The sequence below is a fragment of the Serinus canaria genome, chromosome 9 (genome assembly GCF_022539315.1).
Source record: "Serinus canaria isolate serCan28SL12 chromosome 9, serCan2020, whole genome shotgun sequence".
NCBI classification, from domain to species: domain Eukaryota; kingdom Metazoa; phylum Chordata; class Aves; order Passeriformes; family Fringillidae; genus Serinus; species Serinus canaria.
This window is the reverse complement of record NC_066323.1, coordinates 19177636-19197063: the sequence shown is the minus strand read 5'-3', so window position 1 is coordinate 19197063 and position 19428 is coordinate 19177636. Positions and strand designations below refer to the sequence as shown.

Here is a 19428-nt window from a genome sequence, read left to right as displayed (position 1 = left end):
CCCCTGGAGGTGTTTCTGAGCCTGACTTCTGCCCTCTCCTCCTCTCACCATATTCACCTGAGCAGCACCATCCTTCAGCCCCCTCCTGGTAACCTCCCACTGTGCCAGGCCATGACTTCTCACCAAATGCCTTATCCATTGCTCCCAGTTCCACACACAAGTCCTTTAACTGGTTTTGGCTCAAGCCACACATTTGGCCCAACCATACTGTGGAAAATTTCTTTGCCAGAAATCCCCTTCTAATCCATTTATTCTCTCCAGTGAACTTGTTCCCTCCAAAAATGAGTTTCCACAGCCCCTTTAAGATCTGGAAGCTCTTACAAGAATTCTCATTCACTCCAATAATTTAGAGACTTCAGAGAAATGCTACAGGTGAAAACCTCCCGTGTCTCTGCAGCTCCTGTTTATGGTCACTGTGTCTTTGTGCCTCCCCCAGAAAGCTCTCTGCAGCCTCCTCAGAGTCTCCTGACCACTCCCACATTCCATACTACACCTATAATAATGTTTCCCATTACACTTTGGATCCCACTGCACTGTGCACTGCAAATATTGATTACTATTCAACAAAAGCTTTTTAATCAGGATAGTAACTTGTCTGTGCATTAATAAGGAGGTTTTCTTACCTTCCTCTTCATTCCATATGAGATTAGATATACAGAACATGGCAGCAAGCTGTAGTTTAGCATTTGAATGACTCTAAATATAGAAAAATAGAACTCAAGTTTAGAAGAAGGAATTCAAAAATTCACAAGATTTATAGTTTGGCATTCATTATGGAATAAATAAGATAGCAAAGCTGGGATTAATTCTTATCTACAACTTCTCTCAAACATAGGGCCATAATATAAGGCACTTGAGTAGTGGTCAATCACTTCCTTCCAAAAGTTTACTGACATCTTCAATATATGCCTTTTCCAAGTTCATTAAATGTTTTCTATGTAGATGACATCACTGTCATGTTTTTATAGAAAATAACCCCTGGATTCTTCCTTTTAGTCAGTTCCTCTGTACACCTCTGCCATACCAAACTGCACTTACACCCCACTGGTTATATGGAAATTAAATGCATGATAGTGAATAATTCACAAAACAAAATCCTAAAGCACTTTCCTCTTTTCAGTCCTGCAAAAGACTAACACAAATCCTTTAAGAGAAATCCCTCTTACCATGTAGTATTTGATTTTCTGCAGGATGTCATCATTGGTCATAATCAGTTCTTTTGCTGTTGTGCCATCTGCTATATTGGCAAGGATACACAATGTCTGAAAGAGAGAAAGAACTGGGAAGTTATTTGGCCCCAGATCACATCCCATGACAGCTCTGAACTCAGGACAAACAACTCCTTTAATTAGTTTTAATATCTTTAATCTGGAGTTTCCAGTTTGCTCACATCTAGGGCCAATGCCAAGGAGTCACCAGCTGTGGGGAGCAGCCCTGGCCAAAAACATTCATCACCATTTTAAAATGAAGAGCAGCACTCATTAATTCATTGCCGGGAAGAACATTTTAAGTCTCTTAGGGAAATCTGCAACATATAGGAAATAAAAAATGCCCCAGAATATAGAGCAGTCTGTTCTGTAGCAGTGGCTGGGGGGAAAGGAAAAAACAACAAAGCCCAACCATTTCCACCTCATTCTTAAGGCCAGGAGCAGGAGAGACAGAGGCCTTTCTGCTGATCTGGTAGAGGAGTTGTTTGTTTTCAACAAGTCTAATCACAGTTGTCACCTGCAGAGGTAACTCCAGCTACTTCTGCAGCTGGTTACTTCTTTCAAATTAGAGAAGCCATCCCACAGGATGCCCTGGAAGCACCCTGGCCCACATTGGCACTACCTGCACAGAGCTTTGAGTGGCACAGCCCTTTCCCTGCCTCTCAGGGTCACCAGCAGGTGCTCCACAGGCCCCTTCCCAAAGAGCTCTGAAGAACTTGACCATCTTTTCTGGCCATGCTGGGATGACACTGGAGCAGGATCAGCACTTGTATGTGCTTTTGTCTAAGCTGCGCTGCACTGTGTCAGCAGCTGCAGAGACTAATTACTTCCAAGCTGCTAATGACATCCTGATGAGGCCAGCAATGACAGAGACAATCACTGTCCTGCAAGCAGGGGTTCTACTGTGCAGACAGGTAGTACTGGATCTTGAAATAAGAGCCAGCTGCACCACAGGGACCAAGGAAATGCTCAGTGGATATAGGCTCCAAACTCCAAAGCTCATATACAGCCCCAGCCCTTTCCCAGAGCATTTCTCAGGTATGCTGGTTCTCCTGTGAAATAATTTGGGTAGGTGTGGCAAGGTGAATAACCTACAGCATAAAGGCCACTCCTGCCACCTCAGCTGTGGCAGGAAAACCTATCTAAAAAGACACATGGGGTTAATTCTCAGCTATTTCAGACCCACGGTGTCACTAAACTTGCTAGCAAGTGTCTTTGGGGATTTTTTTTCTAATTTTGCACTTAAATTGTCAAAGGAGGCCTGTTGGCCTTCAGCCTATTCTTCCCTGAGCAGAGATTTAGACCAGCTCTACTCCTACACTCATTTCCCATGCTCATTTCCCATCCAACCTAGGCCAAAGCAATCCTCTGGCATCTCCCACAGCTCCTTGCTGCCCCCATCCTTCCCCACCACACACCCCATATGAGGAAGGAACACCGTTCTCCCACTACCTGTCTTGTCTGGCACAAGAGTTATCCAGCCAAATCATGGATCCTATCCTCTGACTGCTGCTTTACACCCCCACAGCAGCTGTCCTTGTACACTGGCTCCAGGATGCCATTCCCTGCTGGCCATCTCCTCTTTCCCTCTACCTTTTCTCTTGCAGACTGCTTTTTCTTAAGTTTTAATTTGTCAGGCCAGGTTCCTCCCCACTTTCTCCTGGGCTCCACCAGGATGCTCTTTTCCCTGCTAGTGCTTCTCTTCTATTCCTACTGATCCCTTCTAGCCATGCAACAGCCCCAATTTAAATCTTCTGCTCTCACATCCCTCCTCTTTGCCAACCCTACATTTGCAAAACCAATCTGAATTCAGTTCAAACAATTTTGTAACAATCCATTAGAAAGAAAAACATTCTTGTAGGTACTCAAGTTATTAATCTGACAGATCTCAGTAAAATATTCACAGCACATTGTAATGCCAAACAAAAATCAAACATTGTGAACAGTAAGCATTCTTTGCTCTTATATATTATCTGTCAAGACAACACAGAACATAAAATGTACCTGCTCTTTGACTTCTATATTGTGCTCCCCTTCCAGAATGAGGGTCACTGCTTGCATGATTTGCTTCCCATGAGTGCTCATTATGTGGTCTATGTGCTGCCAAAGCAAGGATGAAATACATTTAGTGTAACTCCCCAGATAAGGGACATTCCTGCTTGAATCACTCTAAGTGAGGAGTAGCAACACTGCACACAGAGCACTGCTCCCAAACCAAGAATTAATCACAGCAGAAACACTTCAGAACATTGTTCTTCACATGGAGCCTGCTTTTGTCTGAGAGAGCATCATATGGGCCTTGGTGGTGCTTTCCCTGTCACCTGGAGAGGTGACACTGCTGTCTCAGCTGCCAGGCTGAGGACTGAACCCTGCTGACCCAGGCTCTAAATGTGTGATGCTGCAGTTGGAAACAATCACTTTTCTTCTGATAACCAGGCGTAATATCAGAGAGGAGTGAGAAAACTGATGTTTCTCCTCTGGTATTTGTTTCTCTTGCAGGGACACTGTGCCCAGGTCCAACAGTCACATTGCCAAAGCCTTAAAGAAGGTAGAGAAATAAGCCAGATGCATTGGTGATTGTCTGGGAAAACTGCCCGAAGTTCACCAGGTCACAGCTCAAAGATCACTTTGTGACAGACTATGAACACCTACACTAGAATAAGAGAAAAGATTAAACAAGATCTACTGGATTAATTGATACCAAACCCCAGGAGTGGCAGCAAACAGGCACCAGAAATGATCAGCACACAGTACACTACAATTCTTTAAGACCTCAGGGATTCTTGTAGAACTTATTAAATTTGCTAATAATGGGATTTCATTGGAAAGCTGCTGAATAAGTTATTCTGGAGTGAGTTTTGAGAAGAGGTTGAAAATTGCTGGTTCTGGCTCTAAAACCTGCCACAGGAAGCAGTGAAGCTGGCACATAGCTCCAGATGGAGAACACCTTAAGTGACAGTGAGAATTGTCAGGGTGAATTCAATGAATGACAGGCTATCAAGTATTTTTTCACATTAAGACAGAGCTAATTTTCTATCAAGGTTATTGAGACTCAATGAGTAAAAATATCAGAAGATTTTTTACAGTGACCTTTTTCTGGTAGAAACACAGTATGTGATAAGTGCACAGAGAGGCTTCATGGGTTTTTTTCCCCTCTAAAATGTTGGCTTGCCAAATTCCTGCTGCATGTTCTCCCTCTGCTCTTCACAGGGCATTACCCCTTTCTTTTCCTCCATGAATATCTCTGTCTCCCTGTCAAAAACAACTCCTGGACTTAAGATTTTCCAACTACTTCATTTCAGGGTGTAAAATGAACATCTGAATTTTCTGAGTGCACAGTCCTACACCAAATTCACAAAGCCAGTACTACCTATGTAGATGGATAAGAACAGATGTATTTCAAGTGCCAAGGAAGAAGAAAGACAGGTATCTTTGAGATCTGGACCTTCCCATACACTGACTCAATGGTGCAACCCTCAGTGTTGTTCTGGACAAGTTTCACAGAGAAACTGCTGTGAAAATAATGTTGCTAAGAGCTAAATGCAATGGAATTGAACATTACATGAAAATGTCTAGCTCTGATAATAATTACAGCGTTTCCATGGATGCAGAGGATTCCTTCAAATACTTTCTCACACTGATTTGCACATTTGCTTACAGATATTCAAATAAATCCAAGTGGTGTTAAAACAGGGAAATGTCCTGCACAGAAGCACTGGATTGGCTGCTTGTTTGATCAGCTTTCAGACGGTCTGTTTGCAGCTCTACTTACTGGGCGAGTGGAGAGAAGATTCCTGAGCAGTCCCAAGGTTTTCATCAGAACATTTACATCGGAATCAGAAAGCAACTGAAACAACTGCTCTGTGCTCAGACCTCGCAGGATGTCTGACTTGATCTTCTGTTCTGCTTGAAATGCCATGTTCTGAAACAGACACACCTTTTAATGGATTTTTTTTTTTACCTGAAAACCTGGGCTTTCACTCTTTTAGTAGACTATTCCCTACAAGAATATATCCTTCCTAAATTAGTCTTGCAAAAAGGCTGAAATTTATGAGCAACTGCTACACAGTGAATTCAATTTTCATACTGTCCTACACCAACCTGGTTATTACCTGCTTTTATTTTCCCCATGGCATGCTACTGACACAACTGCTTCCCTGAGTGATCTTGGCAACAAAATTAGTACCAGAACTGCAGAATTTATTCTACTTTATGGACTAATGGGTGAAGCATTCCAGGCTGATGCTGTTTTTCTTTTGCAGTTTGGTGGAACAATAAGCCAGATTTCAATTATGTCATTGTTAAAAACAACTGACAAGTTCTACAAGGTATGTTCCCAAACTTTTTAAGGCACACAGTCACAAGTGGGATTTCACTGGGTGTCCTACTCACCATTAAAGCCCAAATGCCGTTCACTCGCAAGGCAAGATTTTCACTCTGGGTTAAACTACATAGAAGTTCTATGGCTCCTGATTCTAAAATAGGCTGAAAGAAGGAGGGAAAAGCAGATCTTTACAACACTACTTAGACTAACTGCACATATGAAAATACTAAAAATATACTCCTTATATCTTATTCTTGAGCTTACAACATGCCCAGTGCACTCACATGAACTGGCCATGCCACACCCCATATCCATGGCCATTTAACAGTAGGTTTTACGAAAAAAGTCAGGTCAAGGCAGCTGATTTCTCCTATTTCTGTGTTTGTGGAGACATGGATGCACACACATTTATATGTGTATATACATCACCTCACACTGCTGCTCACACCCCATGAACACTTGACCTGCAGTCAGCTAAAAAAAGCCCCATGGCTGCCTCATGGCCAGTTATTATTTCAGTTAATTTGCTGTCTCACAGATATGATTGAAACCACCAAGACCAACTGATAATTTGGTAATCCACAGAGCGCTGCAGGATCCCACATACAGCACAATCTTGCAAATATTTTCTGTAATTAAGAAGTATTTTAGACTTGGGGAATTGTTGCACTGCTGTGGAGTGTTGATTTGTGTGTATGATCTGTATGAAATACAGACTCTGCAGAACCAGATATCCTGTACTGTTCATCAGAGAACAATAAAAACACAAGACTCAGCTAAGCCAGCATTTTCAGCACTACAGTAGCAGTAATTCTCTAAGACAATGGATCACATTGCAAATTATCAGTGTGGTTTTTTCTTATGATCTTTTTAGATAACAGTGTTTTACAAGTAAAAAGGAAATGACAAAACTTCATGCCTGCTTCTTGTCTTTAGCAACCAAATTAACTGTCACAGCACTGTAAGCAGATGATTTTTTTGTTCCCAAGCCATTAGTGACACAGCTCTGTAACATCACAGCTCCATAACATGTCACAAGCAATGGCTGCCAATTAACATGCCTTTATGCTAATTGAACCATTGTGAAATCTCACTTCAGTCCATCCTCCTCCCTGCTGCTGGCTAAGTACTCACCTCCTTGCTTGGAGAGAATTCCAGAAGAAGATTGCATAGCGTGGAAGATGCTACTACAAGAATCTCATTTGGAGCATTCTGTAAAACCTGCAGGCACAAAGGGGAGAGAGGGAAATTATTAGCAGGATAATGAAGAGATCACTAAAATGGAATACCTGGAGTTATGCTGTAGCTGGATATTCCAGACTTCTGGAGGTGCTTCCATGCTAGCAGTGCAGACCCAGACTGATCCACATCACAGGACAAGCTGGAGCAATGCATTATTTTACAGGAGTCAGATTTGAGAGCTTTCAGTCCAATTTAGTAGAAATCAGTGGGGACAAGCCCTGCTCTGCAAAGGACACATACGCAGAGGAAGCTCCAGGAGGAGCCTCTTCAACCGCTCTGTATCTCATGCTAAGCACAACACAGCAAATTTCCTAAGGAGGATCCTGTCAGAGGAGCACAGCCTGAGACAAGTTACAGTCCCTTATCTCTGCCTGGATCTCCAGCAGCACCAATACACCAATTCCTGAACCAAAGATGCTCCTCCCTTGCTCCCTACTGCCAACAACACCTTCTGTGCTCCAGCCATTTCACTTCTGAACAGACAAATCAAGCTGACTTCAGGAGAATTCTATGGCTGTCAATACTGCCCAAGCCTTCAGATGTGCTAGCAGACTTGGTCTGTTCTACATTTTCAAGGTCTAAAAGATGTTGAAACTGAGAAACTGGTTTATTTATCTGTATTTGTGACAGTGACATTACAGGATGAGAGATGACATATATCTTACACACTTGAATCTCACTTTATCTTGTGGAAAATTGCTCTATATGACAATGTGTGTTTTTAAAGGTCTTTCTGAGCTCTTTGGTTTCAGCTATAGAATCTGCAATGAGATGTAAGAGGCAGAGAATCCCAGGAGAAAACACATATCTAAATTCTCTTGCAGGCCTCACAGACCAAGTTTCAACTGTGCCATCTAGCCTGAATCTGACATTAAAGGACATGTAGTTCTTGTAGTGTCCTGTGTGAGCATTGAGAATAATTTAGCTTCACTCACTGATGACAAAAAAAACCCCAAAAACAATAATGAAAAAAAGGAAACAAAAAGCCAACCAAAACCAAGCACGCTTGCTGCTGTTGCCTTTTGTTGATTTTATGACTCTCTTAGGAGAAGGCCCCAGGATTTTGATTTCTAGGTAATTTGTATCATGATTCTACAGCAGGGCATGCCAAGTGAACAGTCACCCTGTGCTCCCTGAATGGACCAGAACACTCTAAGCACTGAGACTTGACTGCTCTTCACTTACCTTCATTAAAGGCTTCCATACAGCATGATCCTGAAAACTTGTCCTGAGCTGCTGGACAGAACGGGACAAACTGTGCAAACATCTGGAATGGAAGAGAAATCCTCCCTGTGAGACCTGCACACCCCCATGGGCACTGCTGTACACACCCTGCTGCTCCACAAGGATTACTGAGCTGGGGGGCAGGCAGGGAGAAACCTGGGACCAGCCAAGAGAAAACCCTGCAGCAGCCCAGGGTAACTGCCCCTCTCCCCCAGGAGGGGTCTCAAGGGCAGAAGTGAGTTCAGAGCAGCTCTCAGGCAGTGCCAGGAGTTCTCCCAGGTGCAACAGAGGTTCTGCAGGGATGAGGACAGGCTCACCTGACTGCAGCCAAGCGCACCTTGATGCTGGACTCGGACAGGCCGTTAACGATACGGTCCATCATGTTCTCAGTCTCAATGATCTGCACCAAAGAACTCAGGTCAGTGCACAGCTCACAGCATTCCTGGCTTGCTGGGGTTTTGGCTGCAGCACCTTCAATATTACATATGAAAACTGCAGCTAAAACCAGCATGCCACACTCTCTTGCTAGATTAAGTGGAAAGTTTTGTGTATCTACAATTAGGAAATAAAAAAATCTATATTCTATGCTCCACTATGGCTTTTGATCAAGCAACAAAGAGGGTGATTTTTATATAAAAGTATCCATCTCTCTATACATATACACCTACATATACCTGAATTACCCTTAATGTCATAGTAAAACAAAAGTGAGCATGTGTGAGTGCACAGAACATATACAAACTACAGATCAGAGAAAGGTTGTAGAGCTGTGTGGATAAAAAATATCCAGAAGCTCATCTGCCATATTTAGACAAGGCCAGCACAAACACTTAAGACCAGTATAAAAGGGAGTTAATACCCAGATGAAGGATGGATTTTGCATAATAAATCAACTTTGGCGTGTACACACCCGCTGCTTATTAAAAGCTGTGTAAAAGGAGGATCCTCACTATTAACTAAAGCAACAAAAGAGGAGTTTATGGTCTTGAATTTTGGAGATCCCAAGTGGTTCCCCCACTGATAAATCCTCATGATGTTTACCTGTGTTTACCTGCCCCCTTCCTTCTGCTTTTCCCCTTTAACCAGCAAATAAATTCAGAAAACATTCCTGTCTTCTGCACTTGCAACATGACACTGCAAATCCATGATTAATTTAAAAAAAATTCTCCTTCTAATTATTCATTTATTAAGTTCCCTCCACTTTCCACCCATTAATTTTTAACTATGTGAGTGGCCCAAGCAACCAATCTCTTTGCTGTAACGTTTGAATCACCAACTGCTTTGTTATGACAGTGCAAAGCTTTGGTCACCTGAGAATCATGAAACAAATTCTGACTTTGTTTATGAGCAGACTTTCCAGGGTTGGTTTTTTTAACATTTGTCATATAATGGAATAAATGAGAACAGAGGTGTATTATCACTCTCAGAACACAAGTTTCAGAAATTTCTCCTATGCCACAACAATATTCCTTATGAGTAGCCAAGTACCAAAAATGCTGAAAGACAACTCCTTGTCCAAGTCTAGTTCATCACTGTAAAGATGCTCACACTACGAAACTTTACTTTTGTTACACTCTGATAGCAAGATATGAATTTTTCCTCCAATTCCACGCAATGTGAAAATTCATATTAATGGAGAAGAGAGGCCTCATTTCAACCTATTTCCATCACAATGGGGAAAGCCCTGGGAGGGTGGGAATTGCTGCTGAGCAGTGCCCATGTGGCTGAGCAGTGCCCAGCAGGCTCCCTGCCAGCAGGGCTCACCTTTTTGCGGATGTCCTCGTCGTTAGCCCCCAGCGAGGCGTAGAGCTTGAAGGCGGCCTGGCGCAGCTCGTGGGCGTGCTTCAGGTCATGGTCCAGCTGGGAAACACAGCACAGGCACCAGGCTCAGCCACCAGAGCAGCTGCAGTGGGACATTCTGCTTTGTTCTACACTGCTGCTTACCCGCTCTCTGTCTGCCACCCCAGGGGCAGCCAGAAGCACAAGGTGCTGCTCCCTGAGCTCATGTCCACATTTACCAGCTAAATGCAATAATCAGAGTTAAGAATACAATTAATTTCTCTGCTAAGTTACAGAGAAGACAACTTTGTCTTCAATTTGAGGCCAAAACAAGGTTATGAGTCTATCAAGACCATACTTAGGTAAATGGTATTCTTATCTCCCAAGAGAGACCTACAGGAACTAGCTAGAAAGAGTGAAAAATCTGGAGAGAATCAAAACAATTTTATCAAGAGAATTGAAGCAAAACCAGGAGCCCAAGTTGGTTTCTAAATCTCAGGCCATGTTAAGGAGGATGAGGTTGGATATCAGGAAAAGGTTTTTCCCCCAGAGGGTGCTGGGCACTGCCCAGACTCCCCAGGGAATGGGCACAGCCCCAAGGCTGCCAGAGCTCCAGGAGAGTTTGGACAATGCTCTCTGGGATGCACAGGGTGGGATTGTTGGGGTGTCTGTGCAGGGCCAGGAGCTGGACTGGATGATCCTTGGGGTCCCTTCCAGCTCAGGACATTCTGTGATTTTATGATAACTAATGGGAGCACTAAAGGCATCATAAAATAGTGGTGTTTGAGATTGACCCTGCTTGGAACAGCAAATTTGGGCTCCCAGATCTCCTCATGTTCTCTTCTGAAAATAATTCTGTGGCTCTGACTACTCTCAAAACTCTGTACCCAAAGTGTTCTACAAAACAATGCAACCTTCAAAGTCTACACAAAATGCCAGGAAAATGACAGTATAAGGTAGCAAAGTGCTGAAATAAAAGAAATGTCAAAAATTAAGCTCTGTGAGTAATTCTCTCCTCTGCAGCTATATTGGAGCAGAAGTATTAAAACATTATGTTATAAATATTTTAATATTATGTTATAAATATTTTAAGCAGACAAGTTCTCTGTTTGGCAGATTCCTCACTCACTCCTCACGTAGTTTTACCTTACAGGGTGCAGTTCCAAGCTCTCTGTTCAAAGCCAGTACCCTGGATTCCCAGCTGGCTGCCTCTACAGACTTACTGCACACTCAGAGCACTGTCATAATATTTAGAATTACCCTACTTGCTCTTGGAACCTGATCATATTTTTGATGCTACAGCCAACATCCATTACTCCTCAATAAGCTGCTAAACTTCTTTTTGCTCAATTTTTTATACTGCAACTAATTTTTTTTATGTTTCATTTGCATTTTTACAGACCATTCAAGAGGCTCTCTATGCAGCATTAACCCCATTCTATAAGGGTCAGGGACATGAACCTGTCCCTTGGGCCAGTTTCAGGAAAAAAGCAAAGCTCTGTAATCTATTTTTTGGGGTTCTTTCTAACAAACAGTCTCAGTAAGACTTCAGGGTACATCTGGTCTCTGTTTATCCAATGTCTTGCAAGTGCAGATAACTCATAATATGAAACAGTCCATGACATTCTGAACTTCAGAGGTGGTTCTGTTGTGCTTAAACTCAACAGAACCACCTCTGAAGTTCAGATTTTCCACAAACCTGACCCAAGAATTGAAAACAAATCTCTCTTCACATAGACTATTATCTTTTTGAAGCTGAAATGTACTGGTTCCTGAAGGCAAGATGTTTAAACTTAGAGGAAGGGAAGACCAGACATGAACACTTTTGTGTGGTTTACGGAGTCTCCAAAGAGCAGCAACTGAGCCTTGGAGAGTACAAACATCAAGAATCAAGTGCTGCTGCACCTCTGGTCACCTTTCAACTGAGGCCCTCAGGCACCAGGTTGTGGCAGCAGCTCTCTGGTCAGAGGGAGCAGGCACAGACTTTTTTAGAAAAATCTTGGGAAGCTGTGTAGAAGCTGTGGGAAACTTAAGAGGAAAAGAATTCAAACAATTTATTATCTCTCTTTCTGTAACCATTGTTTATAGATGTGGTTCTCTAGAATGTGTTATTGATAACCACCAATAGTATGTGAGAAGTTTTCACTTTGAGACCAATCAGTTCTTAGGTCCACCAATGTTTCTATAAGAATGTGGAGGGGTTTGACAGCTGGCTTGTAAGCAAAGCTGAGTTAAGAGAAGAGATAACAGTTGATGATTTTTGAGTGTATCCATAGCAAGGAAGAAGACAAGGCTGTCAGCATGGAAACAGATTAGAAAAGATACATGAGAATTTTTGTAAGCTAGACTGAGTGCCTAAGTAGATGTATACACGTGCCTTATTAAATTTCTGTCAAACTTTTGCCAATTATATTGACCTTAATTGCTTTGCACCAATGAATATAATGTTACTGTGGAGTAGTTAATGACTTAAGATCATGCTTTGTTAAGAGTATATAAGCTGGAGAACATGCAGAATAAAAAGCTTTTTGTCACGTCCAGCCTAACAGTGACATAAGAACTCTAGATTTCTAATAATAAAGTGTCTTTCATGCCTTCTGGATCGTAGAGCCAATGCTATGTGGTAGCAGGCTGGGGGCCTGCTACCACACCAGGTTTAACCAGAATTAAAAAACCCCATCCTGAGCTGGTTTCTTTTTGGTTTTGCCCATTCCTCCAAGGCCCAGAGCGGGTCAGGGACGCACCCTCTTGATGTCGGTGATGGCACTGACGGAGCTGGGGTACTTGAAGTAGTCTGCCAGCATGACGATGAGGTGGTCGGTGATGCTGGCCATCCTCTGCAGCTCCACGTCTGTCTCTATCAGGTAGGCCAGAGTCTCTGCCCCCTCCACTCTCTCCTCCAACAGTCTGTCTTTACTGCACATTCGAACCAAGCATGGCAGAGTCTGCAGAGATTAAATAAAAGGAGTTCCTAGTGCAGCTACATTGATAAAGAAACTCCAAAGAAATGAAACAACTGTCATCCAGCAATGCTCTGCACTGTTCTTTAGATAAGAACTTTCACACACACACATTTCAGTTGGTTCAAAGACTCCACACACAGAAGAATTGTTCAGGCATTGCTGAGTGTACCATCAGCTATTTTCACACAACCTCTCACACAGCCAAAATGATGCAATGTTTGAAAGTAAACATAGACAAAGTTTGACAAAGCCTTGTAAAAAATTTTTAACCCCCCCTTAGAAGTTGATATTTTCACAGGCCTGTTCTTACTACACACCAGAACCAAAAGTACCCACACTGCCCTCAAGTACTTGACCCCTCCTGCCCTTCTGTGATCCAGGATTAACTAAGGACAATGCAGTCAGAAATAATCTCAGGGTTCCTTTCCCACACACTAGCTGCCTGGAGCAGAGGGCAAGGGAGGGATACTCCTCAGCAAGCAGCATATTTGATCAATCAGAAATGAAGATAACCTGGAATCCAGGTCCATTCTGCCTTCCCTGGCATTCCCCCTACCCCCCCTACCTGCACACCACACAACAGTTTTGTTACACCTTCTCTATTGAAACAGGAAAACCAATCAAGTCTTGCTTTACCAAAGCCCAATGGAAAGCACTTAACTCTGGACAGGCCAATTCTCCAAGAGCTGGGACTCTGCTCCCTCAAGCCTTCCCAAATATGAAAATGGACAAGGAATAAACACCAAGGTTTTGCATGTGCAATGCCACCAAGTTCAACAGACTAACTCCAGTAAATGTTGCTCAGAGTTATGCTTTGGGGAACTGAAATAACATCTACCCATTGACTGTTCATATGATTAAACAGATAAATACCTGATCTCCATTGCACAGGAAACAGGACTTGCCTACATATTTTTGAAAGCTAGATGCCACCTCAAAGATTATCACTGAGGTAGTGAATCTTGCAGCTAATCCAGTGAGCCAAAGCTCACTCCCTTCTGCATACCTGGCCTTGAGGCAGCAGGGAAGATTGTACACAGGCTCTCAAAAAATTACACTCATGTGGAGTGAGAAAGAAAGAAGTGGAATTCCATGTCTAAATCACAAAGACAATGGACTTCTTAATTCTTTCCAAGGTCAAATGGCCTGCAATGAAATGAGCTATTTCTTGGAACTCAAGGGCTGGGCATTGTTAAGTAACTGCCTGCATGCACCCAAGAAACACAGATCTCATGTTTTTCAACACTGAGCAATTCCATCTGCTTAAAAACAGAAGGAAGATTTCTGACAGACACATTTTAACTGTTCCATTGGACCTACAGGTCAGCACAGTGCAATTAATGCACAGGAGTAGGGAGCTGCATAGGGGTGTAAGATGGAAAGCCACAATGCACACCTGGCCAGCAGATAAAAGTTTGGAAATGGACTGTAAACATGGAATATCTAATTTTCATGGTATGGCTGGGATGTATCTGGGTTATCTGGACAGTTTCATTATTAGGATTAGAGAGAAATCATTTCCCTTCCTATTAAATCCATTATTTATCAGCCTTTCCTGTCCTTCTCAAGGGATTTTAGTTTTTTCCCCATGTTGCAGGCCAACCCACTACTCAAACTGAGCAATGAAAGTAAATTAAAGCCATTTTGAAAACACACATTCTTGACTGGCCCCCAAATGCAGAAAGTTTGATAGCAAAGGGTCAATAATTCCTGAATGCTAAAGGGGCCATCACTTCAGCTCAGCACAGGTTAAAGGATTTGGGGCTGGATTAAGCACAGAGACGCTGTGTTATCTTGCAAGTATGAGCTCCTAGAAGAGGAATCATTGGGGTGCTTTGAACAAGGCAAAGGTTCTGTGCCTTCCTTCCCCCCTCACTTTTTTGTCTACTCTCAAGTACTACAACACATTTAATTCCACAGCCTCAAACATGGATTTGTGCTGAAGTAGCTTCCACAAGGAAAAAATGCTGCTTTTGCTGTGAGCTGGCTCAAGCACATCCCTTTACAAAGCTTTGAAAGGATGGTGGTTTTCCACAGGGCCCACATGGCCCAGCATGAGCAGCTTCACAGTGCAGGGTCCAGCTCCAAAGAGCGACCTGCTACAGGCAGTAAGCCTGCTTCCTATCCCAGGGCAGAGCAGTTCTGGAACACAAACATCCTGACCACGGCACAGCCCAGCATGGGGGATTCATGAAGGGAAGGTATTTCCAAAGAAGAAAGAGGTTTGCAGGAGAGAGGGGTTGGGAGAATGGAACTGTTGCCCCCAGTTTTAAGGGGTTGTAGGGAGAAAGGAGAGCAGAGAATTGGAGTGTCAATTAGGAACAAGGCTAAGAAAGAGGATGAGGGAGAATGATGCAACTTGGCTTCCTCAGTTGTGCAGTACCAGGTGCCAGTGCAGAACAGATGCTAATATGCACACCGGAATGAAGTGTACATTGCACTTTATTGCACAAAAAGACAGGAGGGGCAGGCCTTTGTCTCAGCCAACAGGTAGATTTTTTATCTACCATTACTTGGGGAGAAAAAGGAAATCAGGGAACTTTTTTTAACAAAAAAAAAAAAAAAAAAAAAAAAAGCCAGGAGAACTTGGTGCTTTGCAATCTTTGGTGTAACAGATTTTGTGCTACCTCCTATATGAGAAAATAAAACCAAGATAAACCTACATGTGAAAACCTTTTGAACAGAGAACTGTTTAAGGATCTGTCATGGCCAGCACAAAAATAATTATTCTACATTTACAAGGTAGTTGAAGCAGGACAGAGCTCACCTTCAGAACGATGCAGGGATCATCCGTCCGTATTGCTCCGGCTCTGCACATGGAAGTAAGGCTGCAACAACACAAGACACTGTCACCTACCATGGCTTTGGTGCACTTCAGCTGCTGCAGAACATCTGTCCTAATGAAACATCCTCCTGTGTTTGATTTAAAGACATCAGAGGTTACTAGGCCTGGGCACACAAACTCCTCCAGGTGCACTTTCTGGCAGGTTTGCAGTGCAGGAGCCCTGGCTAGAGCACTGATCAATACACACAGCACACACTGGCCACAAAGGGTCACACCACCACCCTGCCTGAGCCCCACCCTGTTATCATCTTATTGCAGGGGTTCTATACTGTTGTCTCCTTATGGCAAAAGTTTCATAGCTTGTTGGTGTGTCTCATGGGCAGCTCCTCAGAGCACTGACTCTTTCTTCTTCACACAGCAGCAAACTGATTCCAGTTCCCTTCTCAACTCCCCCCACTCTTTTACAGCACTCTTCTTCTCATTGGTTACAGCTGTTGCCTGTCAAATTCAGGCCTGTTCCTAATCTTTGATAATTGGCCCAGCTGCAACTCCTTATGGGTAAGACTACTTTCTACACTATCTTTATTTTCTTATATTCTATCCCCATACACACACCCAAAAGGAAAACCTCCACTAAGCAAAGGTGCAACACACCCAGACTTTCCTCTAAGTATCTGTCCCTGGGTGTGCAGCCATGAGCAGAGGAACACAGCCTGACAGCTCAGGCACAGACCCCCAGGCCCTGCCCCAGCCCAGGAGAGGTGGAATTGCTGTGCTGCCTGTCCACAGGCAGGGCTTTACGCTCTGCAGGGACCAACACACGCTCACTAACAATGAACCCAGCCAAGGCTCTGACACTGCACCAAGCCAGCATTTGGCCCTTATTAGACAACAGCTCACAGTGGATATGACAACCACAAGGTCTCATCAGCACACAGCATCAGACAAATTTCAAATTCTTTGTTAATATACTTGTAAAGTGCCCCAAACTACCAGAAATGCAAAATAGTTCACCCACCAAAAAAAGTGTTTTACTTTGAAGTGGTTTCGTTTTTACCTGCTCTGCTACAAGGCAGTGGAATGGAGCTGGAGGGGAACCGCTGTGCACCAGTTTCTCTTCTTTTAGCTTCTGAACTAACCATTAGAGCTGGGTTTTATCATGTCATGGTGGAGGTTAAAAATGTAACTCTATTTCAGTAAAGGTAACTTAAACTAACATGTTTGGCCCCTCAGTTGGGCAGGCTGAAGCTGTACACAGGGTCAATCAGAACAGCAATGTGCTCATATAACCAGGGTGTGTTTCACCACATCCCTGAGCTCCTTCCAAGGGCCCAGAGTGAGTTCTTTCACCTCTTAGAGGCAACAACACTGATCCTCATTCTGAATATAGCTACAGCTAAAAATCCCACAATCAGATATCTATTATTATTAAATAATATCTATATTATTTCTCAGAAAGTAAGAGATAAGACTTGAATATTAGCACAGAGACCATCTACTAAACTTTTACTGCCCAAGGCTTGCAGCTGACAGCAGGAAACTCTCTTTCACACCTGCAGTCAGGAGGAAAGCACCCATCCTGCAGCTGCCATTCAGTCTGGTGAGGCAGCTGAATGGCAGCTGCATTCAGCTATTTGCCAGGCAAAGTAGCTCTATTTCAGCAATGAAAGAAAGTAATTTTTGACTTCAGGTAACATGGGCTTAGCTTAGCTTGAAGCAATTCTGGTGATTTTAGCAGGAAAGGTTACTGCTCCACTTGTAGCTGCAAAGCACTCTCCCAAGGGGCATCCTGATCTTCCCTCTGTCCCAACACTGCTGCTCAAGGGAAGGATCTTTGCTCCATTTCAATTAAGAGCTATTACCTTGAGTCTTCCAAGTCTTCTTCAATCGTTGAGGGAAAAGAAAAGGAACTTCTTAAAGATGCCAGTCCAGATTCAATAGAAATTATAGAGAATGTTCAAAAGGAAAAAAAAAAAACCTTCCAGATCTGCATTCCAAAGAGTCAAATGATAAATCAGAGGAACTGCAGATTAACTGACTGAAACTGGCAAGGTAGGGGTGAAATCTAATTTACAAGCAGAAAAAACATCATCTGTGACAATTTAAACCTACTGGTCTCATTAAGAAAATGGAAGAGAGAGCCTGACTTGGAGGCAATCAGGTAGGGGATAGACCTACAGAAGAAAAACCAGCAGGGCTTTGCAAACTGTAAAACTGTGAGCCCTAAGAAGGATGAGTGCCTGTGGACTAATTGGGAAAAATCCAATCTCAAATTGAAGAGACTGGTTTGTCTGCCATTTCCTTGCAAATTTCTTTTGCTGCTTTTCACCACATCACTTTCTTTCATGCTTCAAAGGTCCAGATGAGCCAAAGTACAGCAAAGCAACAGCAGAAGATGGGTACCCAGTTCCTTCTATCAGCAAACAACACCAGTAGACCTGGGAATGTCCATCTCAGAACAATTCTTCTAACTCCAGCCTGTCTTTATGACTTGTCAACTGCTTTATATCTTGAGATTAGTAAAAAAATTACTTTTAAGTATGTCATTCTTTATGCATTTTCTGACTTCTCAAAGAAACACATAAATCAATCAGAACTAACATTACTACAGTGCAATTAATTTAACTTGCCTTCTTCACTAAGAATTGCCCAACAAAACCAGTAAAACCAGACTGCTTGGGCCAATTGTGGTTGGAATTGAGGCTGGGAGGTCCCAAGACATACCACCTACATGGAGTGGGATTACCCAAGAACCCCCCTTAGAGACATGCACATCACTGAAACTGCTTTCATGAATAACTTAGGGTATCACAACCTGGCAGCATGAGCAGAGAGTCACAGATCCTACCTACACCACCTGTTCCTCAACCAGAATCAAGAGACTTGTACTGACACCAGTGACTGTGAAATTGTTTGCTGAACTCAGAGAACTCACTGCTCCTTGTCAAAAGAAAGCCATCAAAAACGAAAAGAATAATCAAAGAATGCATCAGCAACCAAACACCTGAGTTAGACTTAATTTTAGTAGTTCATACAAATGGGTGATTTTATCTCCTGAACTCCCTGGAGAGATTTATTTCATTGCTATCAACACAAGAAAAGGAAAATGATCCTAAAGGGTGACAATCCCAGCTTATGGAGTGAGCATAACCAGGGTGCTGCTATTACAGAACTGGGTCACGTCTTGTCACTGGGTAGGAAGTCATTATACATCTGAACACAAATGTGCCCACACCAGCAGGGAAAGCTGAAGTACAAAATTAATTAATACCATTAATTCTGCTGTATGAGCTCATGAAATCTGAAGAATAATCTGTTTTATTTAAAACAGTTGGGTAGAGGTTAGTCCCTCTGCTCTCCCATCATCTTGGTGCAGTCTCCAACACAGCACAGCCACCAAGGATGATAGTTCAGGACCGTCCTCTGGCTGTTCAAAAATATCTGTCTGTTATAAAATCCAAGACACATGTGAAAACCCATATGGCTGAACACACATTCCTCACAAAACTGCTGCCCAGCAATATTTTTCCCTTAAGTACAGCAAAGAGTGAAAGCTACATTATAAAATAGGGTGAGACCCACTTGTTCAAGGATTCAGATAATGCAAACAGTATCTTTAATTATTCCTAACATTTTACATCCCATATTACTTGGGAACAAGGAAGAAGGGAGCAGTTGAAGAGGAAGGATTAAGCTCCCTGCTATTTCCCTAGTTCCTGAAGACAATTACCATTTGGCTGATGTGAGCTGCATTTCAATGGGCTTGTCCCTTTGTAACATCTTCACAAAAATCTGTGGTAACAATTCTCCATCAACAGACACTGAAAAGAGAGAGAGCTCCAAGTCATTCTCATGCAGCCAGGCAAAAAGTGAGTGTCAAAGCAGCAGCAGCAGCAGCATTGC

At 42.9% G+C, this 19428-nt stretch overlaps 1 protein-coding gene across 4 annotated transcripts in view; it reads right to left on the bottom strand.

The window, feature by feature from the left end:
- Nucleotides 1–19428, bottom strand: part of ARMC8 (armadillo repeat containing 8) — a 62311-nt gene that overhangs the window by 3563 nt on the left and 39320 nt on the right. For all 4 annotated transcript variants that reach the window (XM_030226989.2, XM_050977813.1, XM_030226987.2 and 1 more), the window contains 12 exons: nt 19256–19346; nt 15508–15568; nt 12522–12722; nt 9763–9858; nt 8316–8398; nt 7960–8041; nt 6667–6753; nt 5601–5693; nt 4981–5130; nt 3213–3308; nt 1167–1262; nt 624–696 (listed from right to left, as the gene is read on the bottom strand). In XM_030226989.2, coding sequence (XP_030082849.1) covers nt 624–696; nt 1167–1262; nt 3213–3308; nt 4981–5130; nt 5601–5693; nt 6667–6753; nt 7960–8041; nt 8316–8398; nt 9763–9858; nt 12522–12722; nt 15508–15568; nt 19256–19346 — 1209 coding nt within the window. The remainder of the gene's footprint in view (nt 1–623; nt 697–1166; nt 1263–3212; nt 3309–4980; nt 5131–5600; nt 5694–6666; nt 6754–7959; nt 8042–8315; nt 8399–9762; nt 9859–12521; nt 12723–15507; nt 15569–19255; nt 19347–19428) is intronic.